We start from the raw sequence: 16,970 nt of genomic DNA, 5'->3' as shown, positions 1-16,970 counted from the left end.
AGAGCATGTGTGAAGATTTGCAGAAAGCTCTCTGCTGTAGCATTTGCCCCTGCTCTTCCGGGCCAGGCTCTTTCAGTTTGGCAATGCTGATTCAGAGCTTGCCCCTTGCCCATCCCTTGACAACCCAGTTCTTTTCCTTCACACTAAGGCAATGTTCCCAATCCCATTAGCCTGAGATTTCTGGCACAGAGCCTTCTCCGTTTCCATGCCAACCAATTGCAGATGTGATAGGCCCTTGCGTAGTGCGTGGAATGGTCTTCTAAGTGGCTGTAGCAAGTTGTTAACTGACTGAAGCTGTTATCCGCAAGAACAGCTTTTAGCACTCCAACACAGCGTGTCTCCGGGGTTGCAGTGTCGATGGCCCTGTACCTCCCAATTGAGACTCTGAGACTGTATGGAGGTAGCCTGCTCTTGCAGGCAGTGTGGTGTCAAATCACGAGCTTCTCCACGATGGCCAGTGTGCTCCAGACTCAAGGCACCCCTCCCAGACCTGTTACCTGCCCGACTCCAGTACACCCTCCCGGTGGTCAAGTGTCTGCAAGACGGAGGATAAAAGGGCTTCTCCAATATAAGATCTGAAGCCTGTACAATTCAGAATCTGGCTCCAGTCCCTGCTCACGTCCACTGTATACCCCCGGAGAGCCGTGGAGCCAGTTTCCAATCCCATGGAGTGACCTCAACTCACAGAGCGGGTAGCAATGCTACACTTGCCTTCAAAGCATCTTCTCCAGCCACCTCCATGCTTCAAAAGCCTGGCCACACACCTAAACATCCGTATCCCTACAGAATGTGGCCCTGATAACGAGTCGACAGACCTGTGTGACTGGCAAGTGGGCAGGACCTGCTGACAAATGGCTGGGACCCAGCCTGCTGCTCTTGTCTTCCCTACATTTACAGAAAACTGGCACTTTATCTTCAGGACAAATGCTGCAACCCTTGGAAGGAGCCTGTTCTAGCAAACACTCCACCAACACAATGGATTGAGGGGTTGTTTTCAGGCACAAAAGTCTATCAGGGCTGAGTCTGGGGGCACACATCTGTAATCCCAGCTGCTCAGGCGGCTGAGGAAGGAAGATGGTTGAGGTAGGCTCAAGGCTTACCTACACTGCTGAGTGAGTTCAAAGCCAGCCTAAACAAATTAAGGAAATATAACATGTAAATATAATAAAAGCGCAATTTGTCTCAAAATACAAAATGAAAAGAGGGCTGAGACATAGCCCGGTGGCTGAACACTTGTCACGCATAGGAGGCCGTAGTTTTCAACCCCAGAACTGAGAGGAAGACAAAAGGAAGCAAAGTATTAGAGCCCACAGCACTCTGAAGGAATTCCGGAGCAGAGCTCGCCGTGTGGGGCTTTCATTACATCTGTTAATGCCAAGTCTCTGCCTTGGTTGCAAGGGTTGCTCTTGAGTTGATTACAGCTTCTCTGACCCAAAGTCACATTGATGTCTGGGGTGCTGTCATCGTAGGAAAGCACTTTACACCTCAAGAAAGGTGGGAGAAGAGGTACACACTGGTTCTGTTGCCTTCAGGAAACCAAACAATGCCGTTATGGAGAAGGTGGGGCACATGGAGCCTGGCACGGGGAGTCTCTCCAGTTCAGCGCGTAGAAGGCAGCAGAGGAAGCATGTGGGCTTGGGTTGTACTTTTATTTATGGTGACAGTGGCTATAGGGATAGCGGTGATGGGTCTTGAGTAGGACACTGGAGACAAAAGGACCTTTGGAGCCCTGGGAAGCTGTGGGTGGGAGAATCCAGCTTAGAGCATCTAAGGCTGGATGCTCTCCTGAGGCCACACAATCCAGGGCTCAGTTTTCTTGTGGGACTAGAAATCAGCATCTCTGGTAGATTGGGGGTGAAAATCAATGACACTTGAAGAGGAAAAAAAATGAAGGCCTAAAGAAAGTGGTCTCATGGTGGGCCAGGGTGGAAAGTGTAGAGATAGGCAATGGGCAAGTGAATGGATGGATGGGGAGGTTGGATAACGGGTAAAAGAATAGATTACCGGATAACAGATGAACCATGGGATGGAGTAAATAGTAGGTGGATAGATAGGTGGGTGGGGTGGGTGGATGGATAGATAAGGGGGAGATAGTGAATGTATGATAGATGGATGGATGGTGGATGGATGGATAGATGGATGGAAGATGGATGGATGGATGGATGGATGGATAGATGGATGGATGGATGGATGGATGGATGGATGGATAGATGGATGGAAGATGGATGGATGGATGGATGGATGGCGGATGGATGGATGGATGGATGGATGATGGATGGGTGGATAGATGGATGGAGGATGGATGGATGGAGGATGGATGGATGGATGGGTGGATAGATGGATAGATGGGTGGATGGATAGTGGATGGATGGATGGATGGACAGATAAATGAACATATGGGTAGAATAGATAAATGGTGGATGGGGTAGATATAGATTGATGGATAGAGCATTTATTTGCTCCAGGCCTCATGCCGTAAGGTCTTGTCAAAACAAGACTATGAGGGAGCCCGGAATCCTCAGATGATACATAGGCATACATCTGAGGTGATCTCAGGCATACAAGGTAGCCAAGCCGTAAAACCGTGAAATCACATGCTGAAGGTAGTAAAACCAGGGTCAGTTCTGTCATATTCCAGACCTCTGGACCGTGTGTTCACATTCAGTTGAACTCAGCTTATGTGTGCTAAGAACTGGCTCTGTAATGCTGTCAAGATCCAGAATCACCATCGGCTGTGGGCTTCCTGGAATGCTGTGGTCTGGGATGGGGATCCAAGTATCACCTTCGGCTATGAGCTTCCTGGAATGCTGTGGTCTGGGATGGGGATCCAGGAATCACCTTCAGCTGCAGGCTTCCTGGAATGCTGTGGTCTGGGATGGGGATCCAAGTATCACCTTCGGCTATGAGCTTCCTGGAATGCTGTGGTCTGGGATGGGGATCCAGGAATCACCTTCAGCTGCAGGCTTCCTGGGATGCTGTGGTCTGGGATGGGCACTACTCTAGGTCTACTTGTCACTGCAGAGCTATAGCATCCTTGGAGCTTGTGTTAGGAGAAGAAACTATGACTATGGGGTTCCTTTTATCTCTCATGTCTACACAGGCTGCAATAGGGCAGCGGGATGGTGGGCCATTGCCTTCACTGGGCACAGGAAACTCTCACTCAGCAAGACTCAGACTGGCCAAGTATGTGAGTAGGTCCCAAGGAGTATAGTCCAGCCCTAGCCTGAGGCTCTCCAGTTATTGTGACCCCTTTCTTGATGTGGGAGAGTCCCTGAGTGAGCTGTTTAGAGTACATAGAAACTATATGTTCTGGGCACACAAAAGAGGCATTGGTGTGTGATGGGTGGGCTGACAAGATCCATTTGTGGAAGTGCTTAAAGCCATCGCCCTGGGCAGCCTGGCAAGCAGCCACATGCCTCTCATAGATGCAGAATTTCTGTCATAGCTAGTCCACAGGCCACACCATGGGCCTTTTTGTTTCCTATGCCCTCCCAGGTGACCCTGAGCACAGCCTGCCAGTGGCAGAATTATTCCATAAACAAGGAAGGTCCTCTCCAGCCTGGCCCACACTTCCAGATTCCATAGCTCCTCTGTAGGCCAGGGCTGCTTCTCAAGAAGGTCAAGTGGTCAGAGTCCTGTAGGTATCTGTCCTCACTCCCCTCTTCTCCAGGTAGGAGCAGGGCTATATGTACCTGTGTGCCTGCAGCTTGCCCCAAAGCAAGGGCTAGATGCCAGTGACTGGGGACTTAACTTTGCCCTGGCCCCAGACCTCCCTGCTTCTCCTGTTGAGAGTATTTGAGAGCACAGCAGAAAAGCTCTCCTACCCAGGTCAGAACCCCAGGAAATCACCTGCAGACCCCTTTTGCAGCCAACACCCACTCACCCACCCATGGTCACTAAATAGGGAGCCTCTGAGCCACATGTTCTCTTGGTTACAGAGTCTGGGCAGCCTCCCTCAAGCTTGCCAGCCTGGAAGTCTCCAGATTTATCCACTTATCTGTACAGCTGCTGTAGTTAAAATTCCCACAAATTGGAGCAAACAATTGAGCATTAGGAGAAGCCCGGGGGGAGTTGTCCTGGCATCGTCGGTGTCCCGTATCTTCCACACCAGTGCCTTGTACCCCACCACCATCACCTCTATGTCCCAAGTGTTTCTTGCTTATAAAGAAAAATGCTGGGATCTCAAAATTTCTTCTGCCAGAACCAAACAGTCACAGTCAAGGACGGGAGCGGGGAAGGGGCTGATGTGCAGAATCTCACTGTGTTGTGATGATAAAGTATCACGGAAGAGAAAACTAGAAACAGGCCTGTATGCTAGTGTGCATCCCACAGCGGGAACCTTTAGTCGATCACCTGACCAGAAATAGGAAAGGAGGCCACACGCTTTAAAACAGCAGTTTTGTTTTGTTTTGTTTTTTAAATCTCTATCAAATAATTACACTCTCTCCGCGTTGCAGATTGCACAATAATGGTCTCTCCGATCCTGAGTTTGCAGCTAGGGTCTGGTCTGAGCCATCCTGAAAGTGGCCTGCTCTGGCATGTTTAGATAGATGGATGTATTTGGGGCACTATTTCCAGAACTGACCATTGGCTAGATGCCAAAATCACTTCTTGGGGGTTGGGAATCGTCAAGCATGCCCAGCTAATGGAATCCAGCTGTTGATTGTGATGCTGAGGTGTACTTAACCAACTGAAGTAGCTTCGGCTGTGCAAAGGCTCTGAGCTCTGAAGGTGGCTGATCCTGTCCGAGGGCTTCGGTGTGGTCTCCCATACCTGCATTGCCTGCATCCCAGGATTGCTGCAAGCATGTCTGTGCAGGTTTCCTGCAAGCGTGTCTGTCTGTGCAGGTTTCCTGCAAGCGTGTCTGTCTGTGCAGGTTTCCTGCAAGCGTGTCTGTCTGTGCAGGTTTCCTGCAAGCGTGTCTGTCTGTGCAGGTTTCCTGCAAGCGTGTCTGTCTGTGCAGGTTTCCTGCAAGCGTGTCTGTCTGTGCAGGTTTCCTGCAAGCGTGTCTGTCTGTGCAGGTTTCCTGCAAGCGTGTCTGTCTGTGCAGGTTTCCTGCAAGCGTGTCTGTGCAGGTTTCCTACAAGTGAGTGTCTGTGCATGGAACCATGCAGCAGCTTCAGCATGTCCAGAAACGACGGAAAGGAAATGCAGACCCACCTGCCATACCCCTAGCTTTTGAACTCCCCCTGGGAACCCAGCACCTCATGCTTGTGTGCACACCTTTTAAAGCCTCACATTTCCTCAGGAAGGTATCCAGACTGGAGGCCCTGAGGAAACAACTGGAAGGACGTGCAGGGTGTGCTGGAACGCGTGGAGCTGTTTGTGGGACAGGGTTTCCGTGGGCGCAATAGACTGCAGCAGAAGAAATTCACCCTTAGCACCAACCTCTGGCTCCTGGGGACAGTAGCTTGAGCTAAAGATGACACTGAGTGAGACCCTCATGCTAGGCGGCCATTGTCTACACGACAGACGAGACTGGCACTGCTGCCGTCCCACTTGCGAGTAGAAACGCGCTGCCGCCCAGCTCGGCCAGTGACTTACCGAGGACAGCTGTGGGCAGGAGGACAAGGTCAGCTTCAGGGCTACGCCTGTGGGCCTCTGCAGACTCCAGAAGCAGGGCAGGGTGATTTAATGATATCTGTTCTCTGTTACTCCTGTGTTCTGCTTTGTATGCACAGATTCCCTAGCACACGTGGGCAGAGGACTTGTCAAACCCCAGGACCGTGCGATGGTTTGTTTTCCGTGGTAAAGCGTCATGCTAAATCCATTATCTTGGTACCTCAGAACCAGGTGAACGATTCTTGCTACAAAGCCTTCCACACCTAGTCACAAAGGATTCCATAATGGACGCTCATTTCAAAAGCAGATTTAAGAGAAACTCACACTTAAAAATGACTCGTTAGCTGGATGTGAGGATGCGTATCTGTAATCCCAGCACCCAGAAAGCTGAAACGGGAATATCATGAGCTACACAGAGAAAGTCTCAAAAATAAAGGACATGGAGTTGGGGGGGGGTGGCTTAGTAGACAAGGTGCCTGCTTGCTGTGCAAGTATCTGGGGCTTGAGTTCAGAACCCCAGAGTCCACTGGTAAAGCCTGACCTGGTAGCTTGAATGTAACCTGTAGTAACATGTATGTGCCCCAGGGGAGAGGGATGGAGGTGAAGACAGGAGAATTCCCAGAACACAGCTAGCCTCATATGGACAGCAGTAACCAAAAGACCCTGTCTGGACATAGAGTGTGAGAACCAACATCTGTGATTATCTCCTATCTCCACACACAGGCTGTGACAACATGGACTCACGCCCACACAAATGCTGTGACAACATGGACCCATGCTCACATGCATGCTGTGACAACATGGACCCACACTCACACACAGGCTGTGACAACATGCACTCACGCTCACACACAGGCTATGACATACATGTTCCCATGCCCGCACAGAGGCTATGACATGCATGTTCCCATGCCCACACAGAGGCTATGACATACATGTTCCCATGCTCACACACATGCTATGACATACATGTTCCCATGCCCACACAAAGGCTATGACATACATGTTCCCATGCCCACACAGAGGCTATGACATGCATGTTCCCATGCCCACACAGAGCTATGACATACATGTTCCCATGCCCACACAGAGGCTATGACATACATGTTCCCATGCCCACACAGAGGCTATGACATACATGTTCCCATGCTCACACACAGGCTATGACATACATGTTCCCATGCCCACACAGAGGCTATGACATGCATGTTCCCATGCCCACACAGAGGCTATGACATACATGTTCCCATGCTCACACACATGCTATGACATACATGTTCCCATGCCCACACAAAGGCTGTAACAACATGGACCCATGCTCACACACATGCTGTGACAACATGGACCCACGCTCACACACAGGCTGTGACAACATGGACCCACGCTCACACACAGGCTATGACAACATGGACCCACGCTCACACACGGGCTATGACACACATGGACCCACGCTCACACACAGGCTGTGACAAACATGGACCCACGCTCACACACAGGCTATGACACACATGTTCCCATGCCCACACACAGGCTGTGACAACATGGACCCACACTCACACACAGGCTGTGACAACATGGACCCACGCTCACACACAGGCTGTGACAACATGGACCCACGCTCACACACAGGCTGTGACAACATGGACCCACGCTCACACACAGGCTGTGACAACATGGACCCACGCTCACACACAGGCTGTGACAACATGGACCCACGCTCACACACAGGCTGTGACAACATGGACCCACGCTCACACACAGGCTGTGACAACATGGACCCACGCTCACACACAGGCTGTGACAACATGGACCCACGCTCACACACAGGCTGTGACAACATGGACCCACGCTCACACACAGGCTGTGACAACATGGACCCACGCTCACACACAGGCTGTGACAACATGGACCCACGCTCACACACAGGCTGTGACAACATGGACCCACGCTCACACACAGGCTGTGACAAACATGGACCCACGCTCACACACAGGCTGTGACAACATGGACCCACGCTCACACACAGGCTGTGACAACATGTTCCCATGCTCACACACATGCACACATGCCCACAACATGAACACCTACATAAGATTATTATTATTATTATTATTATTATTATTGACATAGAAATAATCACAAAATAGCCAGGGAAGCAGTGTGAAGCCAAGCAAAGGAAAAGGCAGGCCCTAAAGTGCTCACTAACCACAAAGAGGAGTTGCATCCAGGCAAGAGTGGCCAGTTTGAAAATGTGACGTGGAGGGTTACCACAGCGGGCTTCGGTGCAAGGATTCTGAGCCAGCACTCACACATGGTCAGTGGGGTGCCCTTTGGGGAGCAAGAGGAAGCTGCCCTCTGTATGAGGGTACAGAGGAGTCGAAAGGGTGCATGAAAAGATGTAGCCTAGTGTTGCCACGCTGATGTTGTAGCATATGATGGACTCCGGTGACGAGAACCTGATGGATACAGAGTTAGCAACAGAGCAAAAACCCCAACACAGGGTGTGGGGGAAGGATGAGGAAGAGGAGGAGGAGGTCAGACACGAAGGAAAAATGAAGGGAGATGGGGGGCGGAGATTGGCGGCTGTAGCCACACAGAAAGATCCTGAAGGAGGACTCAGTGGGCACCAGGAAGCTCTGAAGGGGGAGTTAGTTCATAGAGCCTGGGCCACTGTGCCCTTTGGCTGGCCAGGTCAGCAGAAGATGAGCCTCCTGGAGCCGTGACTTCGGGGATCTTTAAATAGTAAATGTCACCCCAGATGTCAAGGCCCTGGGAGTTTCTGAGCTCTAAAAGCCATTTAAAACTCCCTGGTACCCCGGACTGCTCAAAGGTGTACCGTTTCACCTCTCGGAAGGCCAGGCTGTCTCCCCACCGGAGCTTTCCAGGCTCCTCATAGCTGTAAGATTGGAGAGATTTTAGCAATACTCTCCGTGCCCGTTTTGGTAAGATCAGATCTGGGCGTGTCCCTAAGAGTGACACGCATCCCTTCTGTAAATGGAGTCTGAATGGAAAGCATCTCTGGTTTCAATTTGACCGAGGCAATGTTCCTGAGCATGCTGAACTGTGCTCGGGCCCCTCGCAGGGTTGCAAGTTACAGGTTTAGACTCCCTACCATACTTCTTTCAAGAAGGGAGGAGCCACTCTGGGGACACAGAGGCCTTTCTGCATCTCACAAATAACTGTATTCAAGGACACAAAGCCCAACTGTTGTAAAAATATTAGCATTCAGATGCTCTTGTGTTTTGTTAATGCCTTTAATTCCTCACAGCATAGCTCTTGTCTTCCCTCCTCATTGGCATGCGTTTCTGTCAGCTACAGAATTTATAGCTCCAGCTCAGAACCAGGCTCCTAGGTGCTCCTACCACCCTCTCCACCTGTAAGTCAGCGCTGCACCCCTGCAAACCCCACCTCTCCAAAGCACCCCGCAGAGTGCTGTGTGCACCTTGCAAACACTGTATGGTGACCAAGCTTAAGTACTGCTAGAAATAGCCATGTTCCTTTTTATTCACGACGAGCCAGTGGTCATGAAAGAAGGGTGCCAGCGGGCATCTCCACCCACTTGGTCCTGTCCTGTTCTCAGTCACCCTAAACTGAGTGACCCGTTCCCACAGCACCCGTCATGACAGCACGTGTCATCCAATAGAGGCCTGGATGAGACCGTAGCCATCCTGGTTCCCAGAGTTTGCCTGGCCCTTTGTCACCAGCAAATATTTAGACTGCAACATGGGTTGTGGCTCAGCTTTGGAGTAGGACCCCAGTTAAGAACTTTGAGATGGAGATCATGTTATTTGTGGGTCAGTTTCTAGACCCTGTGATTTTCTGGATTTGGAAGCCTTTGCAATATGGGTGCTGTATTTATGCAAACTTCTGTAACTATGTGCAACCAAGGGCACCACCTGCCTCAGACCCCTTATCAGCTGTCCCAGACCCCACCGACCTGTCATCCATGTGGCTATCCCGTATCTGATCAGAGGAGCCTCCATGAGCTCAGACAGCTGTGGAATGTTTGGTCATTCCAACTCACCCTGGAAACCTCAGGACAGTCACACACTAAGAAATAAGAGAGGCACACTGGAGTCAGAAGTCTTCTGATGTTTCCAACCAGGAGATATTTTATATATGTTCCATTTTTATTTCTCCATATTGTGGAAGAATGAAACCAGGTGACCAGCACAGTGTCACCCTAGTCCTGTGAGCAGCTCTAGCAGCAGAGGATGGGTCCTTCTGTGTGAGCTCTCTGCCCAAAGCATAGGTGGGGAGGCAGAAGTGCACACACGAGTCTACCCATCACCAAGTCTATACGTGACTGGTGCGGATCCCGCATCAGCTATGCTGGCCCCAGAGAGCAGCTGCTCAGATGGGGTAGCCCACCCCGGAGTGCCTGCTTCACGTTCGCCTTGGGTACCAGCACCCAGATCTTAATGAGTGTGAAGGCAGAGAAATTTTCTTAGGAAGTGCAATCCATCCACAATTCATGTCATACTCTGATGCATCCCACATTGCCTTCTATAGTGGTTAGGTCTCTTGTTGCCAGGACAAAATTCCTGCCCAAGGCAGTTTAAGGAAGAGCAGGTTTATTCTGGCCCACACTGTGAAGGTAGAGTGCATCGTAGCCAGCAGTAAGAGTGAGCCGAGCGGTCACATTGCATACAGTCAGGAAGCAGAGAGACAGCTGCTTGGCTTGCTTTCTCCTGTGTACTCATTCCGGGCCCCTCGCCGGTGCAGTGATGCCACCCACATCTAGAGTGGGTCTTCCTGCTACAATTAACCCCATCTAGAGACTCTCTTACACACATGTCCACAGGCTCATCTCCTAGGTGATTCCAGTCATCTCCTGGGTGATTCTAATTGTCTCCTGGGTGATTCCAGTCATCCCCTGGGTGATTCTAATTGTCTCCTAGGTGATTCCAGTCATCCCCTGGGTGATTCTAATTGTCTCCTAGGTGATTCTAATTGTCTCCTAGGCGATTCCAGTTGTCTCCTGGGTGATTCTAGTTGTCTGGGGCGATTCTGTCAAGTCGATAATGATTATTAGCCATTGCATCTCATTGCAAACGAAGACTCTCCCATCAAGGCTGTTGGCCCTTCAGCAGGCCTGAGGCCATCCATCTCTGGAAGTTCTGCTGGCCATCTGGGCCTGTGAGGTGGACGGGGAAATGTCATATCAGGACTGCTCACGTGCAGCCTCCCCTCCTAGAGAATGGTACTCAGGGCTCCCAAACCGACTGTGAACACCTTCCTTTCCGGGAATATGGAACCTCTAGCCTCACCAGACAGGGAGTCTCAGGGACAACCTCCCCAATACCACAAGGACAAACCACCAAGCAAATGGCATTGCAGAGGTGTGCCGTGAGCTTGCTGTAGGATGTGATGTGATCCTCTTGATGAGCAGGGCTCCAACTTCTCTGTGATGTACCAGGGCTGCCAGTGGCAGTGTCCAGGTCCTGTGGGTGGCTCTGATGAGTCATGGAAATGTGGTGCTTATGATACCTTGACGGAGTCACCAGAAAACACCTTCAGCAAAACAGTGTCCCCACCCACAGCTGCCTTGTTTCAGCCCTCTGGGCCTCTTTCTTTTCCTCTGCCTCCCTGGAGTATAAACCTGGCAAATCCTTGGCACTGCCTGGCCCCTCAGCCTGGCCTAGGCACCACCACTGTCATGAGGGGGGTCTGCACATCCTGAACTCTGGATAAGGGGGCTGGCTGATGGGTAGACGGGAGGGAGGTTCGATAAAGGATGGGTAGGGAGTGGATAGATGGGTGTTAGGAAGGTGTGGCTAAGCCAAATTTCTACAGGTAAGTGTGAGACCTACGAGAGGAAGCTAAGTGACAGTCACTTAAACCCAACTCTGTAACTTGAGAGAAGAATAGACTTAGTGCCTGGGTAAGCAGCTCCCGGGGCCAGAGGCCTCCTGTGGAATCTGGGAGAGAGGAAGGCCCCAGTGACCTACTTCCCTAGGTATGAGCTGCAGGAAGATGTGAGGAGTCTAGTCTCTACTGAGAACACTAAAACCACCTTTTGTCAAACAACGGTTTCAACATTTGGGGCTCGTATATCAGTGGCCCTAACTTAGACAGTAGATAGAAGATACCGACACCAAAGAGCTATCTGGTGCAGGGAGTAACTCGGGAGTCATTTTGGCATGATTGCTATGGGTACTCAGGCCATCCCCACCCTGGGGGGGAAGGGTTCTTTAGATGAGATCGTGAAAATGACCCCTGAGTCTCCTATACCAAGCAAGCTCAATTCAGGCTAGCTCCCTCCAGTTGAGGCAATCCAAAGTACTGTGGGGGCTCCTGGGGCCATCACTTATCTTGGGTTTTATAGGAGACAGCTAGCTCAAGACCCCAGGAAGAAAGCGGCTTTGTCCCTCGGGAGGCCGTGCACAGGCCCACATTCATATCGCATTGTTGTTGCAGGGGAGGCAGATGCGGTCCAAAACAATGGGACCTCGGCTGAGGACGCGGCGGTGACAGACTCCAAGCACACAGCCGACCCAAAGAATAACTGGCAGGGTGCCCACCCAGCTGACCCAGGGAGCCGCCCCCAGTTGGTCCGCCTCTTTTCCCGAGATGCCCCAGGAAGGGAGGACAACACCTTCAAAGACAGGCCCTCCGAGTCCGACGAGCTCCAGACCATCCAAGAAGACTCCACAGCAGCTTCCGAAGGCCTGGATGTGATGGCATCACAGAAGAGACCCTCACAGCGATCCAAGTACCTGGCCACAGCAAGTACCATGGACCATGCCAGGCATGGCTTCCTCCCAAGGCACAGAGACACGGGCATCCTTGACTCCATCGGGCGCTTCTTTAGTGGTGACAGGGGCGCGCCCAAGCGGGGCTCCGGCAAGGTGAGCTCCGAGGAGTAGAGGAGCCGTGGGGTTGACGGCAGAAAGGAAGGAGAGGTGGGCAAAGGAACTGGGCACATGTCCCTGTGTCTGAGATACTGGTCCTAGCCGGACAATGCTGATGGCCCAGGGGAGTGGCCTTGGTCACCACTTAGCCTATTTCTACTTGTTCTGTTCCCTTTGTCACAAGGGGGCAGCGATTGGGGTGTCACTCAGGAATGCAAGGGTCTTCTGCATCTGAATTTTGGGGCACCCTGGATGTGACAGTGAGAGTACCTGTCTTAGGTGTGTGTGCCCTCTGCCTGGGGCTTCTGCTGATTCTGCCTCTGCACAGTGCTTCTGGTTTCAGTCCTGATTTGTGCTCATTCACTGCTGGTTCAGGCCGCTAACTTCTCGCCACTGTGAAGCAATGGTCCATTGAGGAGACGGAGGTCTGCAGAGCAAACCCCTCCACCTCTGGGCAACTTTCCCCTTGGTCTTAAGTAGTTTGTTGGGGGCGGGTGGAGGAATTAATGAATGTTCATGAGTCAAGGCTTTATTATTTTGTGATTCCATTAATTTAAATATAAACTGTGCTTCCTGATGTTTCAAAAGCAAATGTTCTGTGGATGAAAACAAAAACTGTATCAGAAGATAAAAGGTACAAATAGTCCAGTTTCCAAGCGCAACACCTGGGGAGGGATGCCTTAGCCTGTGGTTCAGGTTTGTCTAGCAGCTAGTGACAGGTGGCTATTACCTTACAAGTGTGTGGCATTTTCTCTAACTCTGTTGGACGGCTGGACAACTCTGGGGAGGAGTGTGGGTGGGAACGTTCAAAACAAGCCCTGGTTTTTGAGCAGCCTGTGAATTGTGACTAAGAGCCTTGCAGAACTCATGCGGTTCTGGACTAAAGTGTGGGACGGAGGCCTCTCCGTGGCTCTGGGGCTGTTGGCAGTGCAGGTTTCCTGAAATGCTGTGGTCACAGCCACACGTTTGAGAGCCAGAGTGACTGAACTGCTGGAGCTGAGCTCTCCGTGGCCACCAGAGCCCCTCGGCGTCCCAACAGCCTTGTTAGGATGGTCCTTGTTAGGATGTCACCACAATTTGCTTGTCATTAACCCTCGGTGTATCTGACCTGCTGACAGAGTCCAGGTGCATGTGGCTCCTTTGCAGCCTGTACTAGACATTCTCTCGGTCGTTGGCAGGGCTCTCAGCCCGATACATCAATCCTGGGGCTTGTTTCTAACTTACATTCGTGTGGCTTTTCAAGTGTTCTTCTCAAGGCATGTCGGTTCTGGAGGGTCCAGATGTCTGTCCCCTGAGGCCTATCTGTGAAACCAAGACCCCCCCCACACACACACACTCAGCCTCACCAGCCTCGAACCCTTAACCTGGTCTGTGCAGCTGAGGAGACAAGAACATGTTTTTATGCTGTGCAGGAAAAGTGAACCAGCTGGAGGGAGGGCACAGGGTCTAGAACCAGCTTTGTGGTTGTGGTTCAAGCTGCAGCACCATAGCACGTCCGTGGATAGCACCATGGCCCTCCCAGAATGTACAGATGTGTACTGTTTTAAAACCACATGCCCATCAAATGTTTCACAGGAGACAGTAAAGGCTCAGAGCAGTACTAATATTCACAAATAGTTTCTCTTAGATCATCAAGGATCCTGAGGGAGAGAAAGCATTTTCACTGGAGATATATATATATTTTATACATATATATATAAATTTAAATAATTGGGATTTTTTTAACTTAAGGTGTCAATTCTCTGCACCATTGCTGTGCATTCTGAATATGAAAAAGTTTTTAAATGAACAACCTTTGTACATAAAAGGTCCCTTGATGTTTGTATATGTGATCCTTATTTTCTCATTATTTGTTAGTTTGTTTATTTTTTTTTAACTCACATACAAAAATAGGGTTATGGCATTTCCATAGAGTTTGTCTGTGTTGGCCTTCCCCTGTACCCTCCTGAAGCTTGTCCCAGATGGAGCCAGAGGCACCTTCCTCTGCTGAAAACCTGCTGCCCAGGCACACACAGCAAGGGCCTGGTTAGTGTGTCCAAGCCTACTTGAATGTGATGCTTGGCTCTCTAACGTCGGAGATAGAAAATTATCTCACTCTACACCGAGCTATGAATCACAATCACCCTAGCAGCTGGGGCCAGCTTCTGGAGTACTTGTTTCTATTTGTATTTTGATGCTTGTAGATGGGGGGCTCGTTTTCCTAGGCTACAAAGGTCCCTGAGGAAGCTGCAAAGAAAAAAGCCCAACGACTAGCTAGCTATCACTGTCATTCTGAGACAGGGGTCTAATTCACGTGCAGGGTGCCCAGGTAGGACCACAGGACCCACCACCCGCCACTTGCAGATAAAACTATAGCCTGCCTGTACGGAGCCAGTTCTCCAGAAGGAATCTGGGAGACTCTGAACACCCTCCTTTACCCTGCAAAAGGGCTTCTGGTCCTATTGCCTCCTGCATCCTCCCTCCCCAGGCACGTGGTGCCTCCGTGCCATGCAGAGCCACCACCCCCGGCACACAGAATGCGGGGACAACACCCAGCCTTTGTGTGTTTGCCGGGCTGACATTCAAAGAAAGCTCATGAAGAATGCCCTGAGAAGGCATATTCTTCTGAGACCCATGGTGAAAAGTCCATTGATGGAGAGCATTCTCTTTTGTCCTGGGAAGAAAGGGAGGCTGTGCTCTGGCCTCTGAGGAACAGGTCTCCCAGCCAGTAGGATGCCCGGGCCTAAAGAGGGTGTGAGGAGGTAGGTGGCTTTGAGGAAGAGAACAAAGGCACCTGCTCCAACCCCTTTTCCTCTCACCTACTGCCGAGCCCACCAGCCCCCAGTCCTAGGGCAGTCCCAGGCCCACCAGCCGCTGTCTCGGAACACAAATCATAGAAAGATCCCTTCCCATTCAAAGAAAGCATCTCACAGAGGACCTAAGCTGATCATACAACACCGCATCCAGATACACACACACACACACACTCACAGAGAAGAAGGTAGCAGCTCATCTTCCATTCTTCCAGCAGGGGGAAGATGGTCTAAGCTAAGCCACCTTACTAGTGGCTCCACCTATATTTTTTATTCTCTATTTATTTAATATGCAATCTCCATTTCTAACCTGCCAGTGTAGGCCTTTCGTCATTTAGTCTGCAGATGGCTGCTCTGCCCCTCGTTTTGACAGGCCAGGACTAAGTACTGCTGGGTGTAATCCATATTGTGAATTGGCCGGTGTCTGTTCCCTGACTCTTTCTACCACATTCTAATGCTGTATTAAATGTATCTCCATTCTCCAGTAACTTTAGTCTTCACTGTTAACTTTGGCGTCCGAAGGTGGCAGATACACTTGCCACTGTGTGGAAAGGTGACATGCACGGTCACGTGAAGGACATGGTGGGAGTACCCATGTGATCCTCCCAGAATTCCAGTAGAGCCACTGTCAGAGAGAGTGTTTGTCGTTGCTACCTGCAAATAGAGCACTCGGGGGTCCAGACAGAAGCAAAACTTCCTCATAAGCACTAGGGACCGCCATGCCCCTCCCTGTCTCCCACCCACTTGGCAGTAGTTTTTGAGAGGCGTTTTAGAGAAAGTCTGCCTGTGAAAGCATCTGTGTCCAAGGTCATGCTTTTGAGATTTCTTGTATAAACTGTTTTAATGAGTAGCCTTGGCCGGGTATTGGTCCCTAGTGTCTAACTCTGCCTGTCTGCCACCTTGACTACCACCGCCGTCCACTGCTACTTAAGTGGGTGGCAGTTATCCTGGAGTTTGGCGGGCATTGCGCCCTCTGTAAAAGTGGAATGTTTGTAAATCGCGTTTGTATTTAATGGTGATGCCCTTAGGTGGTTGTACTGCGATTTGATTTTGCTGTAAACTTCCGCGTAATGTACATCTCTGCCTCTGTATGCTCTCATTAAACATCTTAACAGACCAAAGATGGTGTACTAATTGCATATGGACTTTTTAAGTTGTATTTTTATTTTGTTAATGGCTTTGTGTGACTGGCATCTCCACGGCCTTGAGAAACGCCCACAGGTAAGTCTGGGCACTCAAACTCTGTCACCTCCGATAACGGCACAGTCCCTGGTACTCTCGCCGTGGCGGTGTGGTAGCTAACTCTTTCCCTTCCCGTAGTCACTGTCACTGCCTGCAGCACTTAACGGGGTGTCCTGAGGATGGAAGGGATGTGAGGGCACAAAGGGGCCAACCCAGGAAAGCCCACCATTACTGAGGATCTAACTTTCCTCTTTGCTGTAAAATCCCCCACAAAGCAACATGTGGAAGGGCAGGCTTATTCCAGCTCACATTTGGCGCACCCTAGCGGCGGGAGCTGGATGCAGGCAGCTGGTGACACTGTATCCCCAGACAGGAGTCAGGGAGATGGAGGCTGCTGCTCAACTGGAGTTCTTTTTATTCAGTCCAGAATCCCAGCCCAATGCACAGTACGTGAGGGCGGGTCTTCTTATCAATCAAGATAATCTCTCCTGAACCCTGTGGCCTGTTTCCTGGTGAGTCTAGCTCCTGTGAGGTTGGCAATCAGTGTTAGCCATCACACTGAGTGAACACACCAGGACGG

At 50.8% G+C, this 16,970-nt stretch overlaps 1 protein-coding gene across 4 annotated transcripts in view; it reads left to right on the top strand.

Moving 5' to 3' along the window:
• The window catches only part of Mbp (myelin basic protein), a 104,102-nt gene that overhangs the window by 60,093 nt on the left and 27,039 nt on the right, over positions 1-16,970 (top strand). For all 4 annotated transcript variants that reach the window (XM_075968154.1, XM_075968152.1, XM_075968153.1 and 1 more), the window contains exon 4: positions 11,983-12,413. In XM_075968154.1, coding sequence (XP_075824269.1) covers positions 11,983-12,413 — 431 coding nt within the window. The remainder of the gene's footprint in view (positions 1-11,982; positions 12,414-16,970) is intronic.

This window comes from Microtus pennsylvanicus, chromosome 4, assembly GCF_037038515.1.
Source record: "Microtus pennsylvanicus isolate mMicPen1 chromosome 4, mMicPen1.hap1, whole genome shotgun sequence".
NCBI lineage: Eukaryota > Metazoa > Chordata > Mammalia > Rodentia > Cricetidae > Microtus > Microtus pennsylvanicus.
Note: the sequence above shows the minus strand (reverse complement) of the source record. Positions and strands in the feature narration are given on the sequence as shown.